Source organism: Hippoglossus stenolepis, chromosome 3, assembly GCF_022539355.2.
Source record: "Hippoglossus stenolepis isolate QCI-W04-F060 chromosome 3, HSTE1.2, whole genome shotgun sequence".
Classification (NCBI taxonomy): Eukaryota; Metazoa; Chordata; class Actinopteri; order Pleuronectiformes; family Pleuronectidae; genus Hippoglossus; species Hippoglossus stenolepis.
This window is the reverse complement of record NC_061485.1, coordinates 9749285-9774394: the sequence shown is the minus strand read 5'-3', so window position 1 is coordinate 9774394 and position 25110 is coordinate 9749285. Positions and strand designations below refer to the sequence as shown.

The 25110-nt window shown below is 41.9% G+C and overlaps 1 protein-coding gene across 4 annotated transcripts in view; it reads left to right on the top strand.

The window, feature by feature from the left end:
• The window catches only part of tox2 (TOX high mobility group box family member 2), a 111153-nt gene that overhangs the window by 5113 nt on the left and 80930 nt on the right, over positions 1–25110 (top strand). For 2 of the 4 annotated variants that reach the window (XM_035153052.2, XM_035153054.2), the window contains exon 1: positions 10429–11087. The exons of 1 other annotated variant lie outside the window; for it this stretch is intronic. In XM_035153052.2, coding sequence (XP_035008943.1) covers positions 10995–11087 — 93 coding nt within the window. In that variant the 5' untranslated portion in view covers positions 10429–10994. Of the gene's footprint in view, positions 1–10428; positions 11088–25110 lie in introns of those variants that run through there. One more of the 4 variants, XM_035153050.2, reaches the window with a different exon arrangement.

Genomic DNA, 25110 nt, shown 5'->3' with positions numbered 1-25110 from the left:
ATGGCTGCAAAGATGTCAAAGGCAGTTATGTCTAAATTTAATCCAAAACTAACACTAACACATTGGATTCAGATGATTCAAAAGCAGCTATGCAGAAGTTATCTCTATGTGGTTTCACATGTAAACAGATCAGTTCAAATTCATCATGATGCAAAAGTGGCAGGTGACTAAAAGACCAGCAGTAGGTCGATCAGGGCAGAGTAACGGCTCTGACATTGTGAGTGAATTCCAAACTTACTCAGATCACTGGTAACAAAGTAAAAGTGTTAGGTAGCGGACGAACTGAGTCAAAATGAAAGCACTGTTATGAAAAGAAGTTGAAGCAACCGTGACGGAGCAATAGTGTGTTATGGCCTCCTCTGCCCCAAGTGGCCAAACAAAGCATTTCATGCAAATATAAAAAAACAATCAATCAATATTTTTATATTAACATTGATTCACACCCTAACATAGGCTACCTTCATTCAACACTTTATGTAAAACATGAATATGCCAGTGAAAGTGGATGAATCTTTGACTTGGATCTATAATGAAATCTATGTTTAGGGTAATAAAGTTGGATTTTAGATTTAGACAAAAACCATAACAAACTATAAATATCTAAAAATATGTGTTTTTACTTATGTAGATATTTACAGTAGATATTTTGTCATTATTTTATTGCCATAATTAAAATGATTTCTGGTCAAATTTCACACAATTATGCAGGGTTGGTTCATGTGTGGTGAACTTTGCAGTTTATACCAGGCTACAGACAGGGACGTTCTCATATCCTTTTGCCTGAGCCTCGTTTGGCTCTCCCCCTGCCCCACAGGTCCACTGGCAACTGGGAAAACTCCAGAATGTCCAGATGGCCAGTCCGCCTCAGAAAGCACTTCACCAATCCCACATCAGTGCATGTTACATTTTCACATGATACTCTAGTAGTTTAGCACTCAGCAATTTTAAGAAGATAAATTTAATGAATGCCGTGAGAAGCAGGTTTTAGATTGTTTGTTTGCCAGAACCCTGTTGCCCACAACTTCCTCTACAATTTGTCTTTTAACACTTCTTTCCAAATCGCTTGTAAAATCCTACGTTCAGCGAAGGCCTGCGTGTTATTGTAAATATGGGCAAGAGATTCTGTGAGGCAGGAAGTTGCTGAGTTCTTTGCTTCCTGTGGGCTGTGAATTGTTGTGGTGGAAAATATGAAACAATCACCTAAGTTCAGCTCTAACTCAGGAGCTGGGTCCTCTGCCGTCAGCGTTTCTGCACCAAATATGTCATAACATACATAAATAAAATACATAAGACCAGACTGTACATACAAATTTAGGTAAACTCCTGTATTCTCTCAAATGACCAGTAGCAGGTGACTCCACTGGTTGTGGAAAAGATATAAAAAAAATGCTTGAGGAGCTTATGTCTCAATCTTTGGTTTCAGGTATTTTTCAACTCAGCATAATGTTCATTTGGTAAATGATGTTCTAAAGTAGAGTAGAAAAAGACAATAAAGTATACACTGTGGCGTGGATACCTTGTGATTGTACCGTCCAATGGCTGCAGGTTGCAGGTGTAGGTGGGCATGCAGTGTCACCAACCTGTCAGTCAGGCTCTTTACAACCCCCCCCCTTTCTAAACATGGTTACTTCTGGTGTAAAATAACCAATACGACCCCAATGTGCATTTTTACACGATACCATTGTCTGGTAACAATATCTGTATCTCATAAAGATATTATTATGAAATGACTGATGAAAGCTATTTGGTGTATTATATTCCAGAATGTGGTCCAGGCAGCTTTGTACAAAACCTGACTTTGGGATTCAAATAGCGAGACTTTGATGGAGTTTGTCAGTTGTGGTGCAAATGCATCATTTTTCAAGATGATTTTTTCTCTTTTCAAACATGTAAATGTTTTAATAAACCTAATGGAAGGGGAATAGATTCATGCTCTGGGATAATAGTTTGAAAGCAATGTTTTTTACAGATAATACCGAGGCCAAATGAAATTAAAGACCATGCCATTTTGTGAGATCAAACTTAATTTAAAAGCAATCTAATCAAAAATGACCAATGTCCGACTCGATCCAGGTTGGTAGGCAATCTTTTCTTTTTCCTAGTAAAGACTTGCCAAATATAAAAAGAGAAAATGTGTTTGTATATTTCCAATGGTATTTCAAGATTTTAAATAATATTTTCACTAGTATACTTTTTAATAATAAATATTATATAATAGCAATATATATATTTTTTTATATAAGATGGAAACATGCAAAATTAATTCTGAGAGAACAACAGCTACATGCAGGAGGTTATATTTAAGTTTGTATTAGTGAATTCCTTCAGTTAACCAGCAATAAATCAGAAAGGAGCACAGATGCTTTAAATTTCATCAGGATTATGAAAATTATTCTGCAGAGGAGTGTGTCTCAAGTTCAACAGCAGCAGAAAGATATCAATGACTGAACCATGTATATATTTTTATCTTCTCCTCTTTCCTGCACCTTTCACATTCAAATGACCTCTGAAGGCAGCGCGGGGATCTGCCTGAAAGATATTACAGTATTTTGTCTGTGTGTGCTACGTGCGAGACTCCAGTGCCGCCCTCCCCCACCACGAACGCTGACCTTTCATATTTAATATAGCATGTTGGCTAAAGGTCACTTTACTGTTTTGGCTTCTCTCCGCTGGTTTTGTTGTGTGATTGGAAAATGCCCACAGAGTCCTCAACATATAAATATTTCCATGTTGCTGTCAAAAAACATGCAAAGGGCAAGTAATCACGGTACATTTCCAGTAAGTGATTGTTGAGATCTCTAATCACGTCGGGCTGATTAGCTCACACTGGACTCCACACACACACTTATTATGTTATGAGTCTCTCCTCCCATTAATTCCCATTACTTCTTTCCAGCCATGATCAGCTCCGTGTTCTCATGACCCGAAGTCTCGCACGGGGGGGAAAGCTTGAAATCAGCGTAAGACCTTATGTATCGTGTGTCATGAATTGAAAAAATTAAATACTTTGTTATCAGGGGAAAGCATCACCTGTTCGGAGCACTAAATTATCAAGATATGAATATATATTTTCTTCTTCGACCGCAGATTTAATGTCGCTTGTGTGTGTCTTTTCCCTCTCAGACGTTACTTTGAATGCAATAGCATTGGATTTTCTTACATTAGAGTTCCCAATCATATAAAGTGGCTGCTGCCGGCTGCGTGTGACAGGTGCAGAAACCTAAACAGCCTCTTTGAAAAACCGAATCCCTCATTGCTAAAACCATGCACATTATTTCATTACGGGCAGTTCTTATGGCGGCGGCGGCGGAGACATGCCTCCACTCCTCTGCGTTCGCTGTATTGTCGAAACGATTTCGACCTTCAGCAAATTTTACTCATCAACTGGAATTCTTTATACTTTTGTTTCATCACGCCGTCTTTCATTCTGTCATCATCTCCCTCTGTGGTGGTTCTGTTTTAAGACTTGGGGATGTGAGAGGCTCCAGTTAAGCTTCAAATGGCTCTCCTCCCTTCCCAATGAGATGGAAACATTAATCAATTAGGTTGGCCCTTAAAGGATCTGAAGGAGATGAAGCTCCCCTCTCTCTGAAAATGAAATGCCACAGACTTTTAAATCCAGTCAAAGGGCATTTTTCCCAATCTTGCTCTCTTCTCTTTTTTCCACCCCTCCCTTTCATTCCCCACTCCCTGTTTCATTCATCTTCGCTCCCATCCCCCCCCTCTCATTTCTCATGTGCAACACAAGTAGAAGGTCGGGAGGAATGAGAGGGTGATGAAGAGGAGGTTTTATTCAGCAGCGGAACGGGAGGATGAGGGGATGATGGGGCTGTGAAAACATGAGGAGAAATAACATAGTCAATGAGTAAATCTAGGAGGTTAAAAGCAACTTCATTTTGTTATTATATTGCATTAGACTGAAGAGTATTACCCTCCATCTTTGTTATAATTCATACGATTAAACTGGAATTGTTTCATTCCTCAACACACCAGTTGTCATTTATGGAAATAGTGCAACAAATGATATGTGATCTACTAAAACGTGCACGGCCTGTGTACGAATGGTAAATATTGCATGTGGGTGCTTTGCATCTGGTGGAAATGCAACAGTAGCTAATTACTAGTATGGAAAAGGGTCACGCAGAGGGTGGAGCAAACTCCGTGAATGGCAGTTGTTTCAATGGCCGATTGTCCAAAGGAACAAGAGACAACATAGTCTCATTATTGAAGGTCAGTGGCTAGAAAAGGTTAGCAAAGGTTCACCAGTGAACAGCCCTTTGTGGTGCGCCTGCCACGGCCTCGCACAGAATTTATTCACACGAGCTTTGATACAAAACTCAACTGTGCTTTGGTAAAGAGAAGTGCAAATCCTGCAGAGTGTTCTTTGGCACGTAATTGTTGTTTTTCTGGAGCCGTTGTGCATTTGAGTCTATTTGCACATTTTAATGAAGCCGATGCGATGCCAGGAAATGATTCTGAGTCTTGCATTTTTTTTGTCATTTGAGTTAAGTTTTGTTACGGGTTTTGCATGCGGAGAACATCTTGACACAGACAGGCCCATCTCTATGAAAGCACCTATAGATATATGATGTCAGAGGAGAGCAAATACAATCTACTAGGGGTCAGAAGCGCTCTGTATCAAAATATCCTTGGATAACAATGGTGCCCTTTGTGAGTCTGTGGTCACTGGGTCAGATTTAGGCAATATGAAGCTACTTACTGTGTCTCGAACATCTGGATGCTGCATCTGGACCCATTATACGCCTGACAAACACAGAATTGTCTCCCAGCAAACCCAGTCATGTCATCATCGCCATTGTTTGTTTTCACTCTCCTTTCCCAGAGTCAGTTTAAAGTCATTTTCTTGTCTTCCATTCATGATCCTAGCAGTTAATAGTTCACTCGTATGTTTGAGGAGAAACATCCAAAATTTATTGAGCTGAATGTTTTTTTCATTAAACACATTTTAATGGCTGCAGGACAAGCGGAAATGTGAAAGGGGGGAGAATGAAGCACCTGAGTACCACTCTGATTTAGCACAAATTGACATGAAGTGAAGGTCAGTGCACGAAAAGTCACTCATAAAGGTATTTACAAAGCATTTTTAAAAGCTGCTCTATCAAAGGCGATTCGGGGAACACAAATGATATAAATCAAAGTATCGCTGAGCTTGTTCGACTTAATCAGCCGCCATGGGTTTGATTATTTCTTCCACGAATTTGCGGCTTCTGTGAAATTCTGTGAAAACGCTGTTTTGTGGTCATTAATGAGTCATCTCCCTACTTAGCGGACCTATTGAACTATTTCCTGTTTACCATTTCTTGTCTGTTTGCTTTTCTCGGGACGACCTTATATGGAATCGCAGCCAGCACTCCAAACCAATGTTATTACAACATTTACATTAGTGCTAATATTTAGTACTTTAACTCTGGATTAAGCAGGGAAATAAAAAAACATCCATGTGAAAGAATAACCTTGTTCTTCTCAGATGTTAGAAAGTAAAGTACTTGACCTATAAAACTCAGCTGAGCAATTTCTGCACCTGAAAGCTTTGACAAAAGAATAAGCATGAATATTTCACACGAATTGACCAGCAGTGAAAGTCCTGCGGCGTCTGACGAAACTGCACCTTGACAACTTCACTTCCCATAACTGGTGGGGGGAATGAAGTTCTTATTATAGTGACATTAAATAACACTTGCATAACTCTGCTTATTTGTTACAGATGAGGGAATAGGCTAATGTGTATCCTCTCGTGTGAAGAAGGAGGAGGCCATTTAGGAGATACTGAATTTAGTGTGCAGGAGGAAATCTGAGATACACGGCATCTAAAGGATGTTTTGTTTGTTGAAGTGCACCTCTCTCTCTTTTCTGCTTCCTGTTTGGAGTATTTTACATCAAAGCAGCACAGTTAATAACACTAGAATTACTGCACTGTGGCTGTATGCCTCCACCAACCAGTGCAGTTTCCATGTACATATTTCTACATCTTCTTTTTCCCAGATTCTTATAAGGTGACTTTGACCTTTGACCTTTGACCACTGAAACATAATAACTTTATCTTTGAGTCCAAGTGACAACTGATCAAAGGTTGAAGAAATTCCCTCAAGCACTCTTGAGATATCATTCAAGAGGCCAAAAACAACAGGCCACCGTGACCTTTGACAACCAAAATCTAATCAGATCATCCTTCAGTCCAAGTGAATATTTTTACCAAATTTGAAGAAAATCCCTCAAGGCATTCTTGAGATATCCCATTTACGGGAATGGGATTGACAGACGGACGGACAACCCAAAAACATAATGCCTCCGGCCACTGGCAGTCGTCAGCGCTGAGGCATAAAAATCACAAAAGTGTATTTGAACTATTATGATATTAGAGACATGTAATTTATGACCTGGAGCCAAGATACCAGCGTGGCTATAGAACAAACTCTATAGAGTCAGATAAGGTCACTGATAACAGCCTTATATTTTACCCACTGACCATCAGATGAAGTCAAACTGTCCAATCAGGGCAGAGGAAAACCCAATTGGACAATTTGACTGAGTCTTTTTGAGTGACAGACTTTGTGAATCCTCACTGTATACTGTGTGTATTCATACTGAAAATTTCTAGATTTACAAAAATCAACAAAACCTTTTACAAATATGCACAATATATTTCTACAGTTGCCAAATTTTACGACACATTTACAAACTTGAATTGTTGAGCTCAAACTTGACCTCATATTGAATTTTTACATGCACATAAAAGGTGGTTTGCTGCTGTGAAATTATTTAACATCACTTTAAAAGCTTTGAATATTAGAAAACCTTATTTGACTCCCTATTTGTTCCATCTCATAGTTCTAAAAAGGACAAATCAAGTTATTATTTGTCTACTTCTTTCCACCAAATATTCTATCTTGTGATTCTGAATTGAAAATTATCTCTAGTATTTTTCTTTAGTGCATTGAAAAGGACCTTTAGAAAGATATTTTAAGCAATAAAACATAACTACACCTATTTATAAAAATCTTATACCTGTCATATTTTTTTATATTTTGAAGAAAGTTACAATCAATGTAATATTCTGCTGATGCTTCTTGGTCTCAGATTTCTACAACGTTCTCTTTAAAATAAAATGCTCAGCCAACATTTTCTGTGATAAGGTCTTTTCATCAGTCACAATCAATTCTGAGCCGACATAACAACTGCAGCATAAAACCGTCCCACCAGAAGAGCCGTGTATATATTATTTAAAACATCAGAGTCAAGGGGAAAATAACAGCCATCTCATAATGGGATAAAAGTGGTTGTTAATAATATGCAGTGACATGTAAAGACAGAGAATTAGCAAAACCTCGAATCACATCGTGTGTTTGAGATAAAAGGGACGATTAAATCTTTGGTGTTATTTATCATTAACTGGTGATTTCCAGGAGGAAGAAGAATTAAAAACTCCCTTAATGCAAGAGGAGACATCTGAGGCGCCGAACGGAAAAGGAGGGAAACATTTCTGTGGTTATCTTTTGAGATTTGCCAGTAAACGTTTTCGGTTTAAGTGGAAATTGTGAATCAAAGTATATGTCGGATTAAAAGCACAGAGAAAAATTACTGAGTTCCTTTAGTAAAAAAAAAAAAAAACATTTTTAAGAGGATGAAAGTTGTGCATTTCTCATCTCAACTGTCAAAAATCAACATCACATAAGCTCAGACAAAGTTATAAAACCAGTTCTGATGTCATCTAAGCACCGGCAGCGTCATAACCCTTAATGGAAAACATTGTTTAACATTTTCCTCTCATTTCCTGGTGCTAGCCGGAGCTCTTACCAGGGCAATAAGAAACGTGTTTGTTCGTATATTTTGAGGTGCTATAGACAATATGATTTCCATCCTCAACGGAAAGAACTTGCTCTCGAATGTTTGTGTGACTGTAACTTTTTGTCGCTGCGCCATTCCCCCTTTACTTACATGTCACACCAGTCCCCGCTCTGTCCACCCATCCTCCCCACAACTTATTCCACCCTCTGTTTCGCTCTGTATCAACATCCTCCTCTCGCTTCCACATCTTTCTTTTCATCAAATTTCTTCCACTAATCACTAATTTTCCTTCCTCTGTGGAATAATTCCCTCTCTGTCTGGCCAATACTTGGTGTTAACGCAGCGCCGCCTGCAACACAAGAAAATTACACACATTCCTTTCCCATGAGGCCACGAGTGGACTCATGCCACAGGCCCCTGTGCACTGTATCTACTGCTGTAACAGTGACTGAGAGGCAGTGAGAGAGCAAGAGAGAGAGAGAGCGAGAGAGAGAGAGAGAGCGAGAGGAGAACCAGACAGACAGTGACACAGAGACACACAATGAGGAGGAATCAGTATCCTTGTCCCAGTTAACCTCATGAGCTCGGAGTCAGGGCAACCTGAGCCGGCAGCTGATGGCAGTGCGCCACAGCGAGCCCACGGTGTGACCCATCTGTGCCTGGTATTAAAGCCGGCTCACACCCCAGGGCCGGAGCCACCACGCCGCGAAATAGCTGCACAGACACGGGCAGAGTCCTGAGGGGGCCGACATGTCACCCACTGGGCTGACAACGGCAGCTTGGTTAACACAAACACACGCTTTGCACACTTGCACCAAAACTCTCACAAATGCAACTAAAGCAAAGGGGGGGGGGGGAACTAAATGGAAAAAATACACACGTTGGTGGGTGTGTAGATATTACTTGTTGCTCCGCTTTGTATAAACACTTGAGTTACACATTTTTACGAGTGAGCACATAACACAGCTGCGCCTTATTCTTAAAAACAGTGTGATACACACTTGGCTGTGATGTTATTCTCCCTCTCTGAACTTATTTGAAGCTCTGGCTGGACATTGTTCTGTGTTTACATCCTGTTGTGTCGACCCCTGTGTGTATGTGCTGCGTTTGTCCGTGTGTGTGTGTGTGTGTGTGTGTGTGTGTGTGTGTGTGTGTGTGTGTGTGTGTGTGTGTGTGTGTGTGTGTGTGTGTGCAAGGGTCAGAGCTGGAGCTCAGCAGTAATGTGTATTATGTTCATTATGTGTACTCCAGTGCCTGCTGACTCGCAGACAGGCATCAAAATAAATGGAAGTGAATAAAGAACATTTGTGAAATAGCTGGGTAGTAAAGTGGTGAAGAAGGTGAAACGTTCTGTTCTAGTTCTTTACATTTACTGGAGAAAAGAATCAAAACAATCCTCGACTGCTGTGGTTGTTTCCTTCATCTACAGGGACCAGATCATTTCATTCATCCAGTTAAAATGAGGACTGGAGTCTGACATGAGGGGCTGGTCGTGTGATCGTCATTGACAGATCATCTACAGAAAAACAAGTTTGACCCAAACTAATTACAAGTATTTAACGGAAACTGTTTAGTCTCAACTCAGAGTTAAATGAAGAATTCAAGACTTTTTATTGTCAAATGCACAGAAATAACAGGCTTTGCATCGCACAATGAAATTCTTGCTTTGCTTGTCCTCCAATCAGACAGAAATGAAGATTAAAGCTGAAAAAACTCTCTCTGGTTCAGAACGAGACAGCTCTGGCTTCTTACTGGTTTTAACAGGCAACGTCCCATCACCCTGATCCTTGCCTCTGTCCACTGGCTCCTTGTCCATTTTAGAATTGGTTTCACTGATCACTTTCAAGCTACATCATAGAAATGTTGACCACATATGTGCCTGTTGTGCAGCCTCAGATCCTCAGGTGGAGCCCGGCCGGCTGTTCCAAAGTCGAGGCTGAAAACTAAAGGTGTCCGTGCTTTTGCCAACACGGCCCCTCGGCTTTGGAACGGCCTGCCTGAGGAGATAAGGCTCGCTGAGTGACTTCTTTTAATTCACTTCTAAAAAAAAGCCATTTTTATTGACTTGCTTTCATGCGATGTCGTCTTTTCATTATTTTCCTATCACCTTTTATTTTATTCATCTATTTATTTTTATTGTCCTTTTATGTGATCAAGTTTTAAAGTGGAATAGCCTTGTATTTATTTCATTGAAGAGCACTTTGTTTTCCACCATCTCAGCGTCGTTGTCTGGCTTTCTTGTCACATTGCGTCCTGCCGATTTCTCTTTCTCACTCTAAATACAGTTTATTATCATCATTATCAGTGCAACAGGTCACACAGGGAGTTGTGCATCGTTGAGTGTGTGTGTGTTAGTGTTTGCTGCAGTGCTACCAGCTGGCCTGTGTGTGTATTAGAACTTCTCCAGGTCTGGTTGTACTGGATTGGAAAACGCTCAAGTTAAGAGTTGTAATCTCCTCACGTTCAAGTAGAAATGTGCCTGTGTCCCGCCACTGGAGCGGTAACTTGACCTCGGTGTGGGAGGACTCCAGTCTCCACCAATCCACCCCGAACCCCACACACCTGTTCCCCCTCTGGCCGGTAGAGGTCGTAGCCTAGCAGCCGCTGTGTGGACGGGAGCGCGTGGATGGATCCATCCGTGTGCGCTCCCACATGACAAAAGCTACAGCGCGTCTGGAAAAACCAAGGGGACGGAGCACGGTGCGCCTTTTTGGTTTTTTGGAGGGAGAAGAAACCCCCTCGACACAAGAGAGAGTTAGAGAAGCAGCTCGAGGGGCTTCAGTTTGTGCAGAGATCACTGGGGCTGGTCCGCGCTCTGCTTCTCCAAGTGAACTTTACAGGGATGTTGTAGTGTCGGAGCATCACCGCCACAGTGTTAAAGTGAGAGCAAGGACGCGTGTGAAGAGCGAACCTCGGTAGAGACGCGCTCCTCTTCCTCATCCACTACTTTTTGTTGGGTTTACGCACAATATACATATACAAGGACAGACAAGAGAGGGAGAGGGGAAGACAGGGAGACAGAGAGAGAGAGAGAGAGAGTGAGTGTGCGCGCAGGACAGAGAGAGGCAGACAGAAAGAGGGAGGAGGGGGGAGAGAGAGAGAGAGAGAGAGAGAGCGAGAGAGAGAGAGAGAAGTCGCACGGGTTTTTGGAGCTACGCTTTCATGCCGTCAGTCTTGCGGACTCTGAGATGGACGTCAGATTTTATCCAGCTCCCCCTGCAAGCGTGGGTTCATGTACGTTACCGACTGACTCCGGCTTGGACTATTACCACTCCAACAAGGTAAACAACCGATCTCTACTTTACACGGGTTAGATGTGCAGCCCGTAGTGTGATGATGATGATGATGATGATGATGGGGATGATGCATGCGTGCACAAGTATGGGTTCGCACATGTGGGGCCCATGTACAGGAGCATTAGTGAGGGTAGTGCTGCGCGTTCAGCTCCCTGTGGATGAAGGAGTGTGCCACGAGTCGACTCAACTTTTCTCACGAGCTGATCGTCGTAAACTCTGAAGAAAAAAAGAAAAAAACTAAACACCAATGACACCTGTTCTGGCCTCGTGCACGCGCATTTTCCTTTGCTTTAATTATACCTTGTCAGTGTGTCCACCTGGATAAATGATAGGTAAGCCTTGCGCAGAGTTGCACCCTGCTCTCCAGCGCACTGAACAAACTGGAGTCACAATGAACGCGTGTGTATATCCATGTTTTTAAATGACAACGTGTGCACCAGCTAATTGTTTCACTTGTTATTTAAACCTTTGCCGAGCAAAGTACGCACGGAACACAAGACTCTTATCTGCTGCGCACAGCTTCCCACATGGGTACATCTGTCCAATAAACAATTAATCAAGGTTAACGTCGTGGTAACAGCGTGCTGTGTGTGTTGGGCTGTTTGTAATGCTCTTGTATATATAATGTATATCTTGTGCATTCTATAATATATAAGTCTACGTTTTCATTTGTCTTATTTTGTCTCATCGCTTGTCACAAGTGTCTCCACGAAATAGAGGCTCATCCTCACATGCTTGTTCTTCGTTTGTCTTTTTGCGCATAAATCTAATCTCATCACATTATAACTTTTTTAAGAATGAATTATTCATCGGCAGCTCAAAAAGAAACCCTTCCTAATGGGCAGAATTAACGAGTTAGACATTGACGTTTCTTCATCTTTTATGCTCTCATGAAAAACCTGGCTAAAGCTGCCAAAGGCTCATGCGTATTTACGCACGAAAATTTCAGTGTAACCTCTGACACTCTAATTTAAGAGAGAAAATTGTGCCGATAATTGATTTCAGCTGAAAAGCGTCTATTTGAAGTATCACATGTACATTTTCCATCAGTTCCCTTTGGGTGAAGCTAAATATTGTTGAGTGTCCTGAATTATTCAGTTATTGATATTCCTGTTGAATTTAGGCCAGCTGTAAATAAATCATATCTCACTGTAAAAACACCTTTCATGCCCAACGACAGTGCTGACTGTTGCTTTTTTATGGGCAAATCTTTTTAGACAAATGGCAGATAGACAAACCAGCTGAATAGTCCTGCTGAAGATTACAAGTCACGGGCAACGAGGCTGGTTTCTTTTTCTGTGGTCAAGGTAAAACTTGTGTAAACATTTCTGGGCAGAGCTGGAAGGAGGCATTAGACCCGCAGCCATTCAAAGAGGTTTGCTTGCCTTAGCACCTGGAGGGAGGCCAGCAGGCAGTTAACATTTGCTGATGACAAAATGAAACATTATAGCACAGTACAATATTTGAATTGTTAATCTCCCCCCGCTCATACACACAGTCACCTGCATATACTGTACACACACACACACACACACACACACACACACACACACACACACACACAGGCAGCTGCACATGCACACACTCTCCCACACCCATAATCACACGTACACACTTGTTTGTTTTCTGTATGTGTCTGTGTAAGTACACACACACACACACACACACACACACACACACACACACACACACACACACACACACACACACACACACACACACACACACAAATACACACAGCAGCTGCAGATGTATATTTAAGATCACAATGGAACCTGTCTCTCTCTCTCTCTCTCTCTGTCTCTCTCTCTCTCTCTCTCTCTCTCTCTCTCTCTCTCTCTCTCTCTCAGACTGAGACAGTGTCCCAGGTCCTGCAGCGCCAACACAGTGGACTGTACTAGTTATCATGATTCAGGCAGCGTAGAGGTTGTTGGCCCGGTACGAAGCCGGTTTAGGTTTCAAGGACAGAATCGTATAACATTGTCATTACTGAAGTAACAGCTGTGACTAAGATGTAAAGTGACACATTATCTTTATTGTGCTGCTGCTGCTACACATAACTGTTGAATAGTGATACAGGAGCTTAATGTGACATTTTGGCAATAGTTCATCTTTATGGCGGTCCCATTTCAAGAGGAGGATGGAGTTGACCCCCCTGGAGGAGCACTGTGCTCGTAGCGCTGCAGTGGGCTCCTGCTGCTTCACTTGCGGCTTGTAAAGATTATATATAAAACATGTTATCTTTTTAAATCCACAGGCATTATGAAGTCAGTTATGGTTATTGCGTGCAGGATTTTCAGTGGGTTTTTTTGTGAGAATTTCAGAGATGATTGGAAATATCTGTTTTTTTACAGATTTTTAATTGTTGTCACGAATTACAATTGACAGGTTTAAATGATTCCCAAAAGCAGAGCTGAGCACATTAACATGAACCGTCTCAAACACCTTATTGTAAGGCTTCATGAAAAGATCAACATCTAAAACAAGCAAACTTTACTGTATATGTGTTTCCAGCCTGTGTGAAACTCACTAATCAGATTATGCATTAATATACAGTTACCACACCAACCAGGAAGTAAGCATAATGCTAAGTAGGACACACCATAAATAAAGGCCCATCGCTTCCTGTTCTATTGGTGTTAAACTTAAAACACAACTATTTCTGAGAGGGGCTGTTGGGCTTTGTGATAATGACTGCACGTGTGTGTGTGTTTGTGTGTGTTTGTATGCGTGCACTTGGATCCTGTTTTCTACCTGAAGGGGTTAAGAAAAGAGGAACGTAAAGAATGTGAAAGCCGAAACTGGTCGGAGCTGATCAGCGACATTGAGGCTGATGATTGATTGATGCGTACCAGGATTATGGATCACACTGACAGATGTCAATACCACAGACCGAATGCACTTGACCTTTGAGTTTAGGCAGTGGCTCCCCTGCAATTAGACGTAAAACCTCAGTCTGTAGTCAACCGAAGAAAGACGCGCTGGACTGAAATCGTCCCTGCACTCCAACCAATCCATTGGTCGCAGGAAAACAAAATCTGCACGGTATTCCTTGGCCTAAATGAGCAAATGATTGTTTGCCATGTTGGTCGTGTAGCTATGACAGGCACACTGTGGTTTGCAAAGTCCACATTTGACTTTTTCATCATCTGTTTTAACAAAACGCAGCCACAAGGAGAACTTTTCAGACATTGTGTCAATTCGTTTGGAGTGGATTCTGAGTAAAGGTTCAGTAAACTTTACATAAGTTGGACCAAGTAGATATTGGGCGATAGATGGGTGAGTCCAAAGTTGTGGTGGTCACGGAAAAATTTCTTGTCATTGCTTCTTTTCACCCGAATGTAACACTGGTGAGTCTGTCCAATGAGAATTTGTTCGGGTGTGAGTAGATAGACTCGTCCAAAAGGAGACTACAGCCCGTAAATGCTTTAAATCAAAAGGTGATTGAGTTTAATGACTTTATGCTTTGATTTCCTTTTTAAATCCATAATCTGATTCACGGCCAAAAGACAAAACGATAGGAAGATTAAGACAGAAAAGCCTTTGTGCTCGTCTACATTTCATTGTAAATTCCTTCATAAAACAACCCGCGCGTCCACATTTCAGAACAATGCCAAAAAAACAACACATGAAGAAAGGCATTGATTTGTGTTTTGGTGTGAACCCCACGGCTCTGCTGCTCCATCCAACTTGCATTGTCCTGCACTTGCACAATCACCGTGAGTCATCTTTACTTTTCGCCCAAGATTTCTCCTAATCTTTTTGAAGCCTCTCTGTATCTCTGCTGGCTGAGTGGGAGGCTTGTTTGTTCAGCGTACACTCAGCTGTGTATACCAGCGCTGAAGGCCACTTCTTCGCAAATGCCTGTTTTAGCGGGAGACTATTTGTCAAATGCATTATGACTTGTGCATACCCCCGGGCAGAATCACTCCGGTGAAATGAAGTTGGATAGATTACTGTTGCCGTTCCACTTTCTCCTCATCTCTCTTCCCTCTAACAGCACAGTGCCCAAGAGAGAGGCTCTCATGTAATTACACTGTAGTTATACTGTAGGTTTATAATCCAATGGTTTGCAGATGTTATTCTTTACATAGCTGCAGCCGGTTCCAACTTACTGTACGTTATTTATATATGCCGAAACTGTTTTCACCGCAGTGCGGTGCAAACATTTTATTGATATAGAGTTTGTGCAGTGGAATTAGTTACAGAAGTGATAGATTTATCAAAGCATTTCTGCTGTGTGTGTGTGTGTGTGCATGTGTGTGTGCAGTGCATACCTAATTATTAACATACCTTCGAGTATGTTTGAACGGCATAACCCTCACTTATATAATGATCCTGATTTTCCTGTTACACTCTGTATTGCCCTATTGTATGTCTCTATATGAGTGAATGTAGCAGCAGACATTTTTCCATCTAAAGAGCAGGTTTTGAAGAGCACGCACCCCTCCTCCTTTCAAGTGGTCCGTTCCGTTTTCACCTCTATCTAAATCACTACATTAGTCATGGGATACTTCAAAGTATGGACGGACAAAAATATTCCCCTTGTTGAATTCTCAGAATGTGTTTTTTTTCTCTCTCTCTCCCCTCAAAACATGACCGTAATAGAAACAGCAAAAAGAAGAGTTATTCCAGCAGTGCCTCATTCTGTACACACAGAGAAGTTAATTACATGGAGGCAAGCATTCTTGGGTCGACAGCGTGGACTTGGGGTTTTTCATTGTGCCCATTCATAACATTCTGCTGACTGGCCAGTCCGAGTTGCAATATCCCAACCGTTCTCACTGGGAAAATGTTAACCCATGCATGACTCAAGTGCAACACCAGAGGGGAAAAAAACGCAGTGTAAAGCTGCAGGGACAGGGGACACTCAAAAGTGGCGAGTTTATTGTACTAATGCCTTTACGGTCATTTAACTCAGAGCAAATAATAGATAACATAATAAGGGGATCGTGCAATTAACATTATTTTCTGTATTTTTAAAAGAAAAATCATTAACGCAGTCGACTTTGTGGAGTTATCTTTCTCTTTTTCGGTCTAACCACTTCCTGGCACGATTCATAATCAAGTCTTTATGTCTCCCCCACATCTCCCCCTCTCTGTGTCGAACTTCTTCTCTCATTTACCTTCCCAGCAGCAATGTCAAAAGGTTATGGAGGGAAGCCGGACCGCCTGGGGCTGATTGTGTCTTTGAGTTAATGATAAGTAGCTACAGTGTTATTCTCTGGAGCAGCGCCGCTTAGATTGTGCTCCGTGCATAGACCAGTACAGTGGGAGAAAACTGCACTATTTATGAAGCTTTTGCTTTTTGATTTAAAACCAAGGAAGGAGGAAACGACGGCTACGTTTAGAGCATTTTTCAACGGAATCAGATTTATATATGCAGCTACATGCAGAATTGCCTTAAATTTTGTTTATCTACATAATGTTGTAGATCTACATAATGTTGTAGACCTGGTTCCACCACTTCAATGACACCATCAATTCTATGGGGGGGGGGGGGGGTATTTTAAGGGCAGCGGTGGACTGTGTAGAGAACAGGTGAATGGATACAGTTCAGTCCATAACAGGGATTTAACACCATTGACTTCAGTTTAACCGACGGGATAGTGAAGGTGACAAAGCCTCGACCAGAGTCTGCAGCTCCCCCGTTTCTCCGCTCGGTACTTTATAACACACCAGACGTGACGCAGAGCTACTAGAGGTGTTAAGAGGGTCATAAGTCATGTATGGCTGAAAATAGATAGTATGGTTTATCCTTCCCTGGTTAGCTACTTAATCACTTAGGTCCATAGAAACTGGCTATTTATGTCCATGATTGATTGTGTTAACGACAGAGGATTCAGTCATGACAGTGCATTTTTTTTTTTAAACTCTTCCCGATACACTTTTGTGATATACCGCTCCCATCCAAATCATTCCTACGGAGCTTTTGCGCTGTCATCTATCAGCCAGTTAAGTTGTTTCATTATGAGAAATGCTTTTAGCATGAGACCGATAGAAGGATCTCAGGCTCGGTGACACGCATGGCAAGCTAACGTGACGTGAGGCGCGGCCGCATCAGGACACGTCAGAGTAATTCCCGCTCTGACGTTGAATTGCAAATCGAAGCAGCCCAGCTCTGGCCCCAGACCGTGCCCCTCATTAAATCACATTAACCCTAATTATAGTCACTGCCCCTTGAAACCCAACTGCTACAATCAGGCTCGACCCCCGGCTCCTCAGCTGGATGATGCCTGTGCGTTTCAGCCCCTGCACTTGTTGTAAAGGTGCCCGATGTGCCCAGGCGTTAGCTTGTCTTCACCTCAGGAGGCCACTGGTAGCAGTCGCCTTCCCTGCTTGTCTGTCTCTCTCCCTGTTCGACTGTCTGCCTCCCCACCTCCTCCTCCTACAACGCCTCCCCTCCTCAGCCCAGTTTCCTTGTGCTGTTTTATATTCAGTTCTTGATTGGTTGGGGGATGGGGTGGTGGAATAGCATTTCGAGAGGTTAGCTGGTTTGTGCAGGGAGGGGGAAGTTGATTTGGTTTGTGTGTAAAGAGAGAGGGAGAGAGAGGGAGAGAGAGAGAGGGAGAGAGAGGGGGGAGGTTTCAGATGGAGGGAAAATGGAGAGACATTTTTAGGGGTACTTTATTTTTCAGATCGCCATTGAGACCGTAATGTCATTCAACGATGTGGAAACCAAAATGAGCCTTACCACCAGATGTGTTCCAGTCCAGATAGCGACTTGAAAGACAGACGTTTATTGTTTTAGTGCATTTGGTGTGGTTCAAGCCCAAACTGCATGAAATGCTGATTGATGGATTTCACTAAAGAATGTGTGTGTATGTGCGTGCATGCATGTGCATGAGTGTGTGTGTTAGGGAGAGAGAGAGAGAGAGAGAGAGAGAGAGAGAGGGAGGCATCTGCTTCATGTGATTTATTTAACCATTTCTGTGCTCTGTCCTCTGCTCTGCCTGCTGATGAGAAGAGGAAACTGTATTCCAATGTGCTACAGTAGCATTTTAAACGCACATTTATTTTCTTTCTATCAGCGCAACAATATGAACGGGTCCAGTAATGTTGTCCTTTGATATCTGCAAAATGTGGCTTTGATTTTTCTCCTTAGACTAAAAACAGTACCGTATAACATGCTTCAGTAGAGATAAGTAGATGGCAGAACACAGAAAAATGTTTAGCTCTACCGTACAGACTCAGTGGTTTGGCGGTAATGCACCTTGATGTTGGTTGCCACCCGTCAATAACCCGAACAAAGAAGAAGAAGAAGCGTGATAAAGAAAATGCTCAACAGAAAGACACTATCTCACAGTTGTTGGCTCTGTTTTAAGTCAATACAAGCATCCAGACTGCTGTGACCTTCTGTTATGCAACTTTATATCTTTGGTTCACCGAGGGCACAAGTAAAGTTATTGTTGTTGCCGACATTTAGCATCATCCACATGCATGTGGTTCAGACTGTAGGTCAGGAAGTGCGCGGCAACAGCAGCTTCAGTATCCCCACTGTGAACCGCGTGGCCTCAATTATAATACACTAACATTTTTGTTGCTCCTGATGTTTTATGATTAAGGTTGCCGCACGCCAACGTGGATCCAGCGAAGACAAAACATTTTCGTTGTGTTCTCCCGGCGAACGAGGGGAAAGCTGATCCTCATTAGGATAATTGCTTCATTTCATTCATAAACAAATAGACCACAAAGTGATTCTTCTCGAGATTATGAGCGTCGTTATTGGCCTTGGCAGATTTGTGTAAAGCAGGCTTTGGTACATAAATTAGCGTAATCATTGTATGAGAAAACCGTATCAACATTTCAAATAAAGCACAGACGGAGCTCATCATCTCTCACTTTCACACTCGCCACTCTGCAACGATCTTGCAGTTCATCCAACAATTTGTTTTTCATTCCGTCTCTCTGGAACCGCATATTACAGCCTATGTTTTGGTACTATTGTGATTTTTTTTCTTTTCAGTACAGGCTCTTCGTGAAGCGGTGTGAGGCTGCCGTTTAGTCTTTACACAGGAAATGAAACACTAAGGACGGAGGAGGGAGTGAAGGAGAGGGGGATAAGGGCAATTTCGAGTCACCTTGACAGTTTGGAGTGTGGACGTTTTGACAGCTTGTGGACTTGAATGATCACATCTGTTGTGGGTGTCACAGCATTGGGAGGGACAGTGTTTCTCGCCGGTCAAATTACCCATCAAAATGAACCATTCATCAACGGGTTTTTTGTGCGAGACAGGATTCACTCTCCCTGTTCAAAGAAGTGTGTTTTGATTAGCCGACTGACAGCTGATTCAGGAACAGGTAATAAAGTCTTACATTATATAAGAAGCACAGAGAATTTGCCTGTCAGAGTTGCAACATGGCACGTGGGCTATTTGGGCTACATCCACACTACCACGTTTTCATTTTAAAACATTTTCAAAATAAAACTGTCTCTGTCCAAACGAGCATCTTGGCTCTGGATCAGTTTTAATCCCTGTCTATACTAACATGCCTGAAAACACAAATCACATGACCACTCATGTACACTGGGTGTGCGTGTACTGGTATAAACAGGAAAGCAGGTCCGTGCTCGGATAAGAGCTCGTGTCCTACTCATGTCGGCGGTTGCATCCTTGTAAAATGCATAATTTAATTGCACAACAGCTCTTAGCAAGGAAGGGGGTCATGTGATAGGAGCCGGACGAATCAGCAAAGGTTACGTCAACCCAATCAACAAGCGGTTGTTGGAGTATCTTAGTCACTGTTTCTGCCCGTCGACACTAAAACCCTGCTTCACAGTTTTCAAACTAAAACTCCAGAGATGTGTGGACAGCAGGCGTCTCCGTATCCGAGTTGATGCCTTTTTAAAATGAAAACGTATTGTGGATGTAGCCTTGGTGGCGTTTCTGTCCCCTGGCTTTACTCTCACAGGGTGTTTCCTCAGAAAAGGATGGCGTGATCCAACAGACTCCATATGCTGAACGTATAAAAACACTGATAAACACAGTGTCCGCGCTGTCGAAGAATGCAGCTGTTGGTTGTATTAAGAGAGGTTCGCAAGCCTGGGCAAACATGAACAGTTGTCTTAGCTTCCTGAGGCATGTCCTGTGCAAATAGAACTGGAGATGACTGGTTCAGGTCCGCACTCACAGACCAGCGGGCCCGCTAAGTACACACACCCAGAAACAGACACTCTCTCAAAAGGTAGACACACATATGCACGCATGCAGATTCAAGCATGTCCACACTCGCTCAGTGTAAATAAACACATGTGAGCATGCAGACCACAGAAATGCTGTGGGGTTGTTGTGCAGCGACAGCCTGGGTCCACTGCTGTGGTGGTTACTGTATGAACAGAATATGTATCAGTGTTAACCAGGTGCAAACATTCCACACGTTCAACAAGCAGCGCGTGTGATTACAGTCTCTGCTCTGGAAAAAGATTTTGTGGTCGAGACTTGTGTCGCCAGATTGATCAGAAAGATAAGACGCTTTGTTTGTTTTAATTTTTGTTTCACGCGTCTCGTTGCTTCCTTCTGTAATTGTCACAGTGGCTTTTCAAGCCAACTCAATAAATAACAAACACACTAGAATGCCATTCTTAATTAATGTCGTCACACTGATTTTACAGCAGTGACATGAGCAGTGTTGAAAAGAAGTCTATTGGAAATTTATTAGGAAACAGTTTTGAATATCAATCAATAAACTGTCTCATGCTCCTGTAAAGTGAATACTCTTGTAACTTGGCGTTGATTGGACAAAACAACACGGAAATCATGATGGGATTTCTCACTATTTACTTATAATTTATCATGAACAGATCGATATAACAAAAAAAAACCCAGTTAGTTGTATTCTTGAACTACAGCGCACACAGTAACTCCACGGCCCAAAAGTCCCCTTAAATTAAATACATAATTACACACACTTATAGTCCCATGAATATGCCAGGTTTAAAAAAAAAAAAATCAAGATCCATGTATTATTTCCTGGGGGAATTTGTAAAGATGTCAAGAAAATGGCCTCACGATGTTATAGAAAGTGATAAAGATAAACTCCTTGTAACAAATAACTATAATCTCATTGATCATTAATAATAAAACCTGAATAATCAAAACTAAACTAAACTTTTTCAACACGCGCCGCCCGTGATCGACAGCGGTTTGTCAATCGGTCACGTTAGAGTCCCGTCGGAGGAAGTGAGGGAGCGGGTTGGTGAGGCCACCGAGGACTGGTCCTCTGCCATGTGCCGGTTGTCTGTGTGCCTCCCTGAGCCAAGTATGTGTGCGACTCCCCTCCCTATCACCACAAACCCACAGTGCCCCCAGGCCCCTTTTACCCTCAGTCTAGTAAACCACCTCTGGTACTTTCGGGCTTTGTTCGTAATATTTTCTTTGTAGCTTTGCCCTATACTTTCCAGGAATTTTTTTCCTCTCTGCATGTTGATAGTCATTTTCAGTGAGGAACAGCAATAGATGTACTTACAATCTTCTTCTACTCTGATTTGGCCTTGTTTGCTTTGTTTTTTTTTAATCTACACACACCCGTATGCAGAACAACACGTCAGGAGCTTGATGTTACACTTCATTTTTTAAATTCCCCAACATTTCTCCGCCCTGTCTTTATGAATCATGGGTCTCCAGTAAGCTGCTCCTGCTCGGCTCCAGCTCTCAGTGTGTTGATCGGTATGTGATGTGTTGGTGCAGCTGAAACCGAGTGTGTTCACTGTGCAAACACAGCACTGCCGGCCCTCCTGGTTTCACTTAATCTTTGACACAAAGGCACTGGCATGTGGCTGGGCTCTCAGACAGGTTCAGCGACAGAGAGAGGGAGAGAGGTGCAGATGTGTGTACAGAAAATATGGGATAATTAAAAGTTAATAGATTCACATTTTAACGCTTAACTTTTTTCTTTTTTTTTTTACTATGTCCACATAGGAATTTAAGCTTTCTAGGGATTTCTGTAGCCTTTGAAGATCACAGTCAGTTATTAGCACTTCCTGAAACAAACATAGAAATGTGTGACTGATACCGAGCCTGGTGCTTTGGTCACCTCAAGACCTTACTCCGGGTTGTACAGAGGCGTCCACGCTCCTGCCAGTCTGGATTTGATGATTTATTTGCCTGCCATCCCATAATTACCCACCGGGTAGAAGGGAGGACCTCTCTGAGATTATAGTTCATAGTCTTTGCAGTAAAAAAAAAAAAAGCCTGAGAGACTTTAAAGGATTTGCCAGTAAGCGCTTTTAAAGGTCTTTTGATGTTTTATATCATGGAGTGAAACATTAATTGGAAATATTTGCTATCCGTGTAGTGATGGGAACAGTTCAGCACAACCATCAGAAACATTTTGAAAATGGGAAAACATCTTATTTATATTTTATCCAAAGTGTCGTGTTATCTGGAGCCGCGTTCTTAATTACTGCAATTCTGCTCATTGGTACTGAAACGTTACCTCTTGGCGCAGCAGACAGTCGTTCTGCAAAGCTCCATATCTTTCTGATGCAGAAGCGTTTTCACGTCCGTCCACGTATCAAATGAATTTCTTACACATCAAAAGAATTGTTTCTGTGTTTGTTTGCTGTTGGGTTTTTTTTGGACACGGCTGGAGGCTGCGAGAACAAATCCAAAATGAAAAGTGGTGACCTCTCATCAGTCTTTGACAGGATTCTGCTGACACCAGCCACGGGTAATCGCCTGCTTTTTTGGCAGGCGGGAGAAAGGCGTCGGCTCCCACTCGGGTATACACCAACTAATATTCTTTTAATTGACTTCAGACACTGTATCAAGACTCGCTGATGAAGTTACAAATTGGCTATAGTGGCTCGTTCGCTGGAGCCAGATCTCCTTGTTCCTCGCGGTTTAGGTTTGTTGTACTTTCTGCTGCGCCGCATAATGACGCGGATGGGCGGGGGGAGTGGAAGATTTCAATTACTCCGAGAAAGTCAAGAAGGTTGTTGAAGTTTGAGAAATAAAACACGGGCTGGTTGCTGTGTGGAGATTGTGCCCATTTGGAATGTAATTAAATTGGTTTGGCCGCTTGCCTGTGAAAAAAAAAAGAAAAAACACACATTCCTCTCTTCTCATCTCAAATGAAAATGTATAGAAGGGTTTGCTGAAAAATACCTGCAGGGAACAGGAGGCTGTTGAATATTTGTAATACAGCTTGCATTGTGCAGTTGAAATGAGTTTTGAGATGAGTTATCCGCTGTGGTTTCCCCTTTGACATTTCAAAGGTATGCAGCTTTTGAACCATGGATTTACTGTAATCTATTTTTTTTTCCTATTATTGATGTGTGGTTGAGTTATAAACTGTAAATTGGCTTCTTTTGCCATTACACCGGCCGTGCCATATCAGAAAGCACTATGCAGACTTTGTGATGATGTGTATATATAGTCGCATGTAAACCTCAGTTGTTGGTTCCAGTCAACATATGAAACCGGGCAGAAGTGTGCGAATCGCTCAGCGGCTCCTCTGCCTCCCCACAAAGTCACCAACCCACAATGAGACATGTAACAGACTTCACCGTTCTAATTTGAAAATAATGACCCACTGAATTATATGTGAGGAAAAAAAACAAACATCAGAGAGCAAAAGTATAGAGGCTGCTGCGGAAAGTACGCACACGGAGGAATTGCACTGTATATGGCAAAGGTATAAATCTGTGGTGGTCTGCAAATGTTCTCACATATACTCGGAGAATTTTGAAGAGGCACAGAGTCTACAGCACTGAAATGATAAAGTCCTAGTTCACATCAGACATCTGTTCTTTGATTGAGAAAACTGCTCAAGGACTTAAACAAAAGTTAACGCTCCAATAAAGACATTTATCATAATCCATAATGCCTGACAGACAGTATATGAATAAAAGTGTGGCTCATAAAGAGGTTTGGGGGCCGATACTGATGTTAGGGAGTAAAAAAATTATGGCACCGATATAACGGCTGACATATATATTTGAAAATAATTGCCGATGAGATGTCGTTATTAAAACCTAATGATAAAGAAATGTAATTGAGGCTTTATATTTTACAGTTTGACCATAAACTTTATTATAAACTAGAATGGCACATACCTTTACGGTCTCTTTATGAAACCACATTTAAACTCACTAGGTCCAGATTTTTATATGGATCGGCACCAAATTGCACAGACTCATAAATATCAGTCCCCGTAATATACCTGATTTTTTTTCATCAAGATTCATGAACTATTCTTTGGGAAATCCGTGAAAATTGTGAAAAACGCCCTGTCTCATAATTTGTTTAAGTCTAAGTTTAAGTTTTGTGGTTATCCTTCGAGTGTATTTTTTTTTTTGTGTGCGTGATCCTGCTAAATAACAAACACGAACAAAAACAACCTCCTTGGCTGAAGAAATAACAGAAATACAACCAAATGTGTAGAACTTCAAGCATGAAAATACACATTTTTCTGATATGTACACATAAATGCACATTTTTTTCTAAAATAAAAGTTTTCAAATCTTACCTTTACTGATTTCTGTTAGAAATGCTGATATCGGCAGATTTCCGTTATATCAGTCGGGCTGTAGTATGAATCTGACTGCGTTACCACTTCCTTCCTTTCAGCTTTGTTGAACCCAACACTAATTGACATGAAGTTGTTTTGACACGAAAGCAAAGTTCCCCTTCTTCGATGACCTTGGATAAGTATGAACCACAATAAAGAGGAGAAAATGCTGATTCTTTCTTTGTTTCTGAATTTTTTTAAATATATCGCACCTTCAAGTGAACTTTCATGGTTTCTCTTCAAGTATTTCTTTGGCTGAATAACAATAGCAATTTCTGACCAGTCTCCGCAGCGGGAAAATGCCCCTAACGACTGTATTGTGGGAGAGAGAGAGAGAGAGAGAAGGAGATGATAAATTCAGAGCCATGAACATGAGCTGTTAGCTTGTTGTGTATTTGTTGTGGAGTGTTGTAAAAACCCAGCTGCCACTGATGCACTGCTGGCTAATCTGCAAATGGATCGACCTGTCCAGTCGAGCTGTTCTTACAGAATCAGC